Here is a 9,089-nt window from a genome sequence, read left to right as displayed (position 1 = left end):
TATCCAAACATCACATACTTAGGTAGTCTCCAACAATAATATCAACAGGCTTTTCTCCTTCCTTCCATTTACCATACGGGTCAGGCAACGTGCACTGACCACTCCTAGGATTTACTGACTGAGGTACTTGTCTTCTATATCCAGCAAGGCTCCAGCAGGACTCCTCTGGCAGGAGCCCTGCTCTGAAGATCAGTACATGTTACTTCTGACGTGGACAGTTTGTTCAGATCCAGTGCACGCTTCTTCAATCACAGTCATCATTTCCTCCTCCAGCTTCCTTCCTGAGACTCCGCATCCATCACTCACACCTGTGAGCCTTCAACCCTGTCTGCAGTCAAAGCACCTGGCCTGGTTACTGCTGCTCCCTATGAGTGTGATAGAAATAGTGGAAATGGACTGTTGAACTGTGGCCCAGACACTTCCCTACCTCTATTCCTAACAGTGGAACTTCTTATGGCAGCATTTCCCAAACTAGGTCCTCAGGACCCCAAGGGGTGAACGTTTTGTTTTCTCTGTAAGACGTCTAGGTGTAGCAGGTAAGGCGGAGTCAGGCGCAGGACACAGAGATGAGTAATTACGTAACTTTACTCAAAACAACAAATATTTCAAGAAGGAAAATATACACGCTCACAAATACAGACCAACTTACAACGAACAAACACGCACAAAACCATGGGGGAACCAGAGAGTTAAATAAGGAACATAATTAATGGAATGGAAACCAGGTGTGTACAATGAAGACAAAACAAATGGAAAATGAAAAGTGGATCGGTGGTGGCTAGAAAGCCGGTGACGTCGACCGCCGAACGCGGCCCGAACAAGGAGAGGGACCGACTTCGGCGGAAGTCGTGACATTCTCCCCCTAGCACTACATAGCTGATTCAAATAATATTATTATTTAGTATTATTTGAATCCTTTGTGTGGTGCTAGGGGCAAAAAACAATCACAAAACAGATCTCTCAATTTTCAGTGGATCTTAAATTCCTCTATTCAAAACACAGAAATTAGTTTTAAAATGAATGCTTTATTTGTGGGAAATGATAATATGAGATAATAAGCAATGCCAAGGATTACATCAACTCTATTGATTACATTGGAAGGCTCAGGTTTTTACACTATGACCAATAGCAGCCATAGCTAAGCTCTATTTAAGTGATAATCAAGGAGTCATCAAGAAAATAATACAACTTTTATAAGGCTGTTGGTGGTCAGTTTTGTGGGAGAAAACATCTACATTGATAAAAATAAATTAAACCTCAGTAGTCAGTGATTACTATTGATAGAGATAAAGTACTAAAAATATATAGTTTTTCGAATGAAGCAAACGGTTTTAGAATGAAGGATTCTAATGAGTTCATGTTCTCAATTCTCAAGCAGTAGGCTGTTCCAGAAAGAGAAATCAATGAGTTAGTAAGTGAACTTGTCAGATCCCGAACGGCCTTCAGCTACAGAGGAGAGGCTAATGTGTGCACACCATGGTGAATCCAGACTTGGAGATGACCCAAAGACGGCCCAGGTCGTAGGTCACGTGCTTCATTTGCATGCACATTGGGACATGGCTCCATCCAGTGCCCTGTGGTTTACTGGCTGTGATGCCGTTTCTGTGTTGAAGAAAGGGGTGGGGTTAACGTTTAAATCTCATCAATATTTATAAAGTGCATGCATCTTTTGGACTTTATTAATTGTATATAGCCATTGATTTTTGAAGAATATAACTTATAAATGGCTATTGGGCTTAATATAACTGCATTAGAAGCCAAAATGTAAGCTTTTACTCAATTGTTTGTAAATAATGTTATTGTAGACAAACAATGTATAGCTTTAAAAATACATGTTTAAAACAAACAAATGTTTTCTTCTCATGGATGGTCTGTCTCTGCATTCATAGATCCATGTATGAATTTGAGAATGGTTACATTTCTCTAGCTACATACCTCAGCTGTTTACTAAAACAAGTGGCAGGGTGACCGTTTAGTTGTTGCTTTTAATCCCAAACTGTAGCTTTAAAGGACATCCCACTTTTACATATTTTACCTTACACTGTCTACACATTTCTTTATAAGTATCGATCTGATTTCATTTGACTGATTTTATTTATGTATCTATTTAAATGTTTGTGTAAAGAGCTTCATGTCACAAAGTATGTACAGTAAGGCCCGAGTTATTATTAAAGGTATATCATTATTATTACAAGTCATTTTCAAGTGAGTTATTTACGTTGAGGGTAAAAGGGTGGAACCATACACACATTTAAGTAGTAACCTTACCTGGTATAAACACTACCCGCAGAGTTGACCCCAAAGACACTACCATCAGTTGCCACCTCAATCATGGAAAGCTTGCCTTCAATGTGACTCCACCCCTTGTTTTGGCAGTCTTGATTCAGCTGGAAACAAAACAGATTCAATCAGTGTTTTAGGACAATTTCACCAGTTATGATATGAAACAGTTTTAAAATAACTGAGACTCTCCATCCTCTACTACTCTACTCCAGCTCTCACACTCTTTCCCAGATCTTACACTCATTAAGAAGATATCATCATTCTTGTTGACTGCCCAGCACCCAAACGGTCCGCAGCTGTAGTACTTCACAGCTCCTGGCAATCCTGTCCATGGAAGGGGTGAGCCTGGACCCTTGTAGCCAACTGTGGCACTACTTGTGAGACAGAATGGAATATTGTCCATGTTAGACCCCACAACAAACTGGTCACCACCAGCATCCAACTGCTTCAGAAGGCCTGAAGACCACAAAGACAGACAGACGGACGGACAGGCAAACAAGTAGGACTATTCTGTGAGTACTGCCAAATTATACAATAACATAATGTTAAACTTGTAAAACATGAATCATTTTTTCAACAGCCTGATGGTATCAGGAAAGCTAAGAAGCAGGTGTCCTCTGGATAAATATTGAGTAATGCTCTCCACTTACCTGCAGCTTGCACCCAGTTACCGGCCACATACTTGTAGATTGAGTCTGCATTGCTGACACCCCAGATCCCTGCTGGTCCTACAGTGATATGCTTCAGGGAACCAGGCAGGGAGATCCATTTATCACCTACAAGGTAGTAGGGGATTTGACTTGTGTCCGTAGCAACAACTTGCCCCAGTCCTGCATCGATCTGCATCAGATTCTTGATATCCACTACAGGCTGACAGTCCCAGGCTATGGAGACACCAGATCAAAGACACATCAGTAGAGTTCAACAGCAAAAAGGAGGATGAAATGATGGAGCCAACTTGATGATCAATTTAAAGTTTAGTGTAGAGCTGCCTATAAAATAATATTTCACATGATGGCAACTTACCATGACTGACGGGCAGGAGACAGAGGACCAATAGGACGGCTGCAGTGGCTCTCATGATGTCTCTGTAGATCTACGTTTAAGTCTGGTTGCAGTTTGGTTGACCACAGACTTTTTCCCTCATATATATATATATATAGCCCTGCGACAAGCTTTCAACGCCCATGAAATAATTATTAATGAGCTATTTATATCTGACAAACAACCTGTTTGAAGGAAACGTTAACAAGAGGAGGATATAACCCCACCCTCTCCCACACACACACAATAATACACTGCTCAAAAAAATAAAGGGAACACTAAAAAAACACATCCTAGATCGGAATGAATTAAATAATCTTATTAAATACTTTTTTCTTTACATAGTTGAATGTGCTGACAACAAAATCACACAAAAATAATCCATGGAAATCCAATTTATCAACCCATGGAGGTCTGGATTTGGAGTCACACTCAAAATTAAAGTGGAAAACCACACTACAGGCTGATCCAACTTTGATGTAATGTCCTTAAAACAAGTCAAAATGAGGCTCAGTAGTGTGTGTGTGGCCTCCACGTGCCTGTATGACCTCCCTACAACGCCTGGGCATGCTCCTGATGAGGTGGCGGATGGTCTCCTGAGGGATCTCCTCCCAGACCTGGACTAAAGCACCTGCCAACTCCTGGACAGTCTGTGGTGCAATGTGGCGTTGGTGGATGGAGCGAGACATGATGTGCTCAATTGGATTCAGGTCTGGGGAACGGGCGGGCCAGTCCATAGCATCAATGCCTTCCTCTTGCAGAAACTGCTGACACACTCCAGCCACATGAGGTCTAGCATTGTCTTGCATTAGGAGGAACCCAGGGCCAACCGCACCAGCATATGGTCTCACAAGGGGTCTGAGGATCTCATCTCGGTACCTAATGGCAGTCAGGCTACCTCTGGCGAGCACATACAGGGCTGTGCGGCCCCCCAAAGAAATGCCACCCCACACCATGACTGACCCACCGCCAAACCGGTCATGCTGGAGGATGTTGCAGGCAGCAGAACGTTCTCCACGGCGTCTCCAGACTCTGTCACGTCTGTCACATGTGCTCAGTGTGAACTTGCTTTCATCTGTGAAGAGCACAGGACGTCAGTGGCGAATTTGCCAATCTTGGTGTTCTCTGGAAAATGCCAAACGTCCTGCACGGTGTTGGGCTGTAAGCACAACCCCCACCTGTGGACGTCGGGCCCTCATACCACCCTCATGGAGTCTATTTCTGACCGTTTGAGCAGACACATGCACATTTGTGGCCTGCTGGACGTAATTTTGCAGGGCTCTGGCAGTGCTCCTCCTGCTCCTCCTTGCACAAAGGCGGAGGTAGCGGTCCTGCTGCTGGGTTGTTGCCCTCCTACGGCCTCCACGTCTCCTGATGTACTGGCCTGTCTCCTGGTAGCGCCTCCATGCTCTGGACACTACGCTGACAGACACAGCAAACCTTCTTGCCACAGCTCGCATTGATGTGCCATCCTGGATGAGCTGCACTACCTGAGCCACTTGTGTGGGTTGTAGACTCCGTCTCATGTTACCACTAGAGTGAAAGCACCGCCAGCATTCAAAAGTGACCAAAACATCAGCCAGGAAGCATAGGAACTGAGAAGTGGTCTGTGGTCCCCACCTGCAGAACCACTCCTTTATTGGAGGTGTCTTGCTAATTGCCTATAATTTCCACCTGTTGTCTATTCCATTTGCACAACAACATGTGAAATTTATTGTCAATCAGTGTTGCTTCCTAAGTGGACAGTTTGATTTCACAGAAGTGTGATTGACTTGGAGTTACATTGTGTTGTTTAAGTGTTCCCTTTATTTTTTTGAGCAGTATATATTTCACCTTTATTTAACCAGGTAGGCCAGTTGAGAACAAGTTCTCATTTACAACTGCGACCTGGCCAAGATAAAGCAAAGCAGTGCGACAAAAGCAACAACACAGAGTTACACATAAACAAATGTACAGTCAATAACGCAATAGAAAAATCTATGCACAGTGTGTGCAAATGTAGAAGAGTAATGAAGTAAGGCAAGAAATAGGCCATGGAGGCGAAATCATTTAAATTTAGCATTAACACTGGAGTGATAGATGTGCAGATGATGATGTGCAAGTAGAGATATTGGGGTGACCAGTGAAATATACCTGCTGCATCGCGTGCTACGGGTGGGTGTTGCTATGGTGACCAGTGAGCTGAGATAAGGCGGGGCTTTACCTAGAATAGACTTATAGATGACCTGGAGCCAGTGGGTTTGGCAACAAATATGTAGTGAGGGCCAGCCAACGAGAGCATATAGGTCGCAGTGGTGGGTAGTATATGGGGCTTTGGTGACAAAACGGATGGCACTGTGATAGACTACATCCAATTTGCTGAGTAGAGTGCTGGAGACTATTTTGTAAATGACATCGCCGAAGTCAAGGATTGGTAGGATAGTCAGTTTTACGAGGGTATGTTTGGCAGCAGAGTGAAGGAGGCTTTGTTGCGAAATTGGAAGCCAATTCTAGATTTAATTTTGGATTGGAGATGCATAATGTGAGTCTGGAGAGGAGACTTTACAGTCTAACCAGACACCTAGGTATTAGTAGTTGTCCACAAATTCTAAGTCAGAACCATCCAGAGTAGTGATGATAGTCGGGCGGGAGGGTGCAGGCAGCAATCAGTTGAAGAGCATGCATTTAGCTTTACTAGCATTTAAAAGCAGTTAAGAGGCCACAGAAGGAGTGTTGTATGGCATTGAAGCTCGTTTGGAGGTTTGTTAGCACAGTGTCCAAAGAATATATATACAGAATGGTGTTGTCTGCGTAGAGGTGTATCAGAGAATCACCAGCAGCAAGAGCAACATCATTGATATATACAGAGAAAAGAGTCGGCCCGAGAATTGAACCCTGCTGGATTCATGAGGTAGCATCATGAGGTAGTCACTTAGAATGCCTTTCAATTCACAGGTGTGCCATGTAAAAAGTAATTTTGTAAAATGTATTTTCTTCTTAACGCGTTTGAGCCAATCAGTTGTGTTGTGACAAGGTAAGGGGTGGTATACAGAAGATAGCCCTATTTGGAAAAGACCAAGTCCATGTTAAGGCAAGAACAGCTCAAATAAGCAAAAAGAAACAACAGTCCATCATTACATGAAGGTCAGTCAATCCAGAACATCTCAAGAACTTTGAAGGTTTCTTCAAGTGCAGTCACAAAAACCATCAAGCGCAATGATTAAAATGGCTCTCATGAGGACCTCCACAGGAAAGGAAGACCCAGAGTTACCTCTGCTGCAGAAGATAAGTTCATTAGAGTTACCAGCCTCAGGAATTGCAGCCCAAATAATTGCTTCACAGAGTTCAAGTAATAGACACATCTCAACATCAACTGTTCAGAAGAGACTGCGTGAATCAGGCATTCATAGTTGAATTGCTGCAAAGAAACCACTACTAAAGGACACCAATAAGAAGAAGAGACTTGCTTGGGCCAAGAAACACAACAAACGAACATTAGACCGATGGAAATTTGTCCTTTCGTCTGATGAGTCCAAATTTGAGATTTCTGGTTCCAACCGCCATGTCTTTGTGATATGCAGAGTGAAGCATGGAGGAGGAGGTGTGAGGGTGTGGGGGTGCATTGCTGGTGACACTGTCTGTGATTTATTTAGAATTCAAGGCACACTTAACCAGCATGGCTACCACAGCATTCTGCAGCAATACGCAATCTCATCTGGTTTGACGCTTAGTGGGACTGTCATTTATTTTTCAACAGGACAACAACCCAAAACCCACCTCCAGGATGTGTAAGATCTATTTGACCAAGAAGGAGAGTGATGGAGTGCTGCATCAGATGACCTGGCCTCCACAATCCCCCATCCTCAACCCAATTGAGATGGTTTGGGATGAGTTGGACCGCAGAGTGAAGGAAAAGCGGTGCTCAACATATGTGGAAATTCCTTCAAGAATGTTGGAAAAGCATTCCAAGTAAAGCTGGTTGAGAGAATCCCAAGAGGGAGCAAATCTGTCATGAACGCAAAGGGTGGCTACTTTGAAGAATCTAAAATCTAAAATCTATTTTGATTTGTTTAACACTTTTTTGGTTACTACATGATTCCATATGTGTTATTTCATAGTTCTGATGTCTTCACTATTATTCTACAATGTAGAAAATGAATGAGTAGGCGTGTCTAAACTTTTAAATGGTTCTGTAGGGTATGGAAAGTTACTGACTTAGACGAGGGAATGCAGAAAGATTACATTCTGTCAAACATGTTATTGTTAAATCTCAAGGCTCCTAGGGAATCTGTCTGGTTTCAGTCACTGATAAGGTAGGACAGGCGTGGATTAGGGAGGAGAGAGGAATTCGGCTGAAGGTCAGAGGTCAGATGGAGTGAGAAGGAACAGCCCACGAAGGTTTTAGCGTCAGCGCGGGCCTGACTACACCAGTGAAAGGAACCAAACAAGTTCTTGACTAGCAAAGAAGATGTATTGGCTGTCAGTTCCGAGTTGATTCTTCCTAGTGGGAGGATATAAATATGTGTTTGTGCAGTGATGTTTTTGTCTTTTGCAGCTGTTTAACCCAGTGGCTGAATAAACTTGATTTTAGTTTTTTGTGAGTTTTTCCTCTGTTTGTTCCGAAACTAACACAGCCTTACCTAGTACAAACATCACCCAAAGAGATGACCCCAAAGACACTACCATCAGTTCCACCTCAATCATAGAAAACTTGCCATCAATGTGACTCCACCTGTTGTTTTGGCAGTCTTGATTAAGCTGGAAACAAACAGATTCAATCAGGGTTTTAGGACAATTTCTACAGTTATAATATGAAATAGTTTTAAAATAACTGACACTCTCCATACTGGGCTCCCGAGTGGCGCAGCGGTCTAAGGCATCACATTTCAATGCAAGAGGCATCCCTACAGTCCCTGGTTCAAATCCAGACTGTATTAAATCCGGCCATATTTGGGAGTCATATAGGGTGGCGCACAATTAGTCCAGGTTTGGCCGGGGTAGGTCGTCATTGTAAATAAGAATTTGTTCTTAACTGACTTGCCTAGTTAAATAAACTTCAGGGAACCCGACAGGCAGATCCATTTATCACCTACGAGGTAGTATGAAATTTTACTTTTGTCAGTTGCAACCACTTGCCCCAGTCCTGCATCAATCTGTATCATATTCTTGATGTCCACTGCCTCATGACAGCACCATGCTGTGGCGACAAAGACATATGAGTAGATTGCACCAATAAAATGGAGGATGAAGCTATGGAGCAAACTTCATCAACTCCAAGTTGATCAAGCACACTTCAAATGATGGTAACTTACCATGACTGATGGCCAGGAGACAGAGGACCAATAGGACAGCTGCAGTGGCTCTCATGATGTCTCTGTAGATCTACAGTATACGTTTGGTTTTACACCAGACTTCAATTATCCCCTTGCAGGGCTTTGCGCTTTAATAGCCCTGCAGCCTCCCATCATTGCTTTTAAAGCAATGATGGCTTCCTGTTCCACCTGTATAACAAAGAGTTGATGGGAGGCTGGACCCGGACCTGCTTTTCTGGTTCCTCACTAACGGTTAAGTAAAAGACAGACAATTTATGGTAAGGTGAAAGACCCCCTTTCCTAACTGCTGCAGCGCTGCTACCTAACTACTGCTGCCATGCTACCTAACTGTTGCAGCGCTGCTACCTAACTGCTGCTGCTATGCTACCTAACTGTTGCAGCCATGCTACTTAACTGCTGCTGCCATGCTACCTAACTACTGCTGCCATGCTACCTAACTGTTGCAGCGCT

General features: G+C 43.3%; 1 protein-coding gene across 2 annotated transcripts; it reads right to left on the bottom strand.

Annotated features, from left to right (window-relative positions):
• Positions 1–1,005: 1,005 nt before the first annotated feature.
• LOC115199160 (fish-egg lectin) lies at positions 1,006–8,726 on the bottom strand. 2 transcript variants are annotated; one of them, XM_029761778.1, is made up of 5 exons: positions 8,619–8,726; positions 2,934–3,167; positions 2,522–2,739; positions 2,269–2,387; positions 1,006–1,602 (listed from the first exon to the last, which is right to left on the bottom strand). In XM_029761778.1, exons 1-5 carry the CDS (start codon positions 8,671–8,673, stop codon positions 1,461–1,463), a joined length of 768 nt encoding a protein of 255 aa, XP_029617638.1. In that variant the 5' UTR covers positions 8,674–8,726; the 3' UTR covers positions 1,006–1,460. The 2 variants fall into 2 exon arrangements, with proteins under 2 accessions (XP_029617638.1, XP_029617637.1); XM_029761777.1 differs by lacking the exon at positions 8,619–8,726 and adding an exon at positions 3,310–3,431.
• Between the last annotated feature and the right edge of the window lie 363 nt (positions 8,727–9,089).

The sequence above is a fragment of the Salmo trutta genome, chromosome 8, assembly GCF_901001165.1.
Source record: "Salmo trutta chromosome 8, fSalTru1.1, whole genome shotgun sequence".
NCBI lineage: Eukaryota > Metazoa > Chordata > Actinopteri > Salmoniformes > Salmonidae > Salmo > Salmo trutta.
The sequence above is the reverse complement of the archived record's forward strand: the minus strand, read 5'-3'. Positions and strand labels throughout refer to the sequence as shown.

Coding starts and splice junctions, on each gene's coding strand:
- LOC115199160 (XM_029761778.1), bottom strand. CDS start 8,673: ATGAGAGCCACTGCAGCTGTCCTATTGGTCCTCTGTCTCCTGGCCATC. Junction 3,168..8,618: donor TCTCCTGGCCATCAGTCATG/GTAAGTTACCAT, acceptor GTGTCTCCATAG/CCTGGGACTGTCAGCCTGTA. Junction 2,740..2,933: donor TAACTGGGTGCAAGCTGCAG/GTAAGTGGAGAG, acceptor TGTGGTCTTCAG/GCCTTCTGAAGCAGTTGGAT.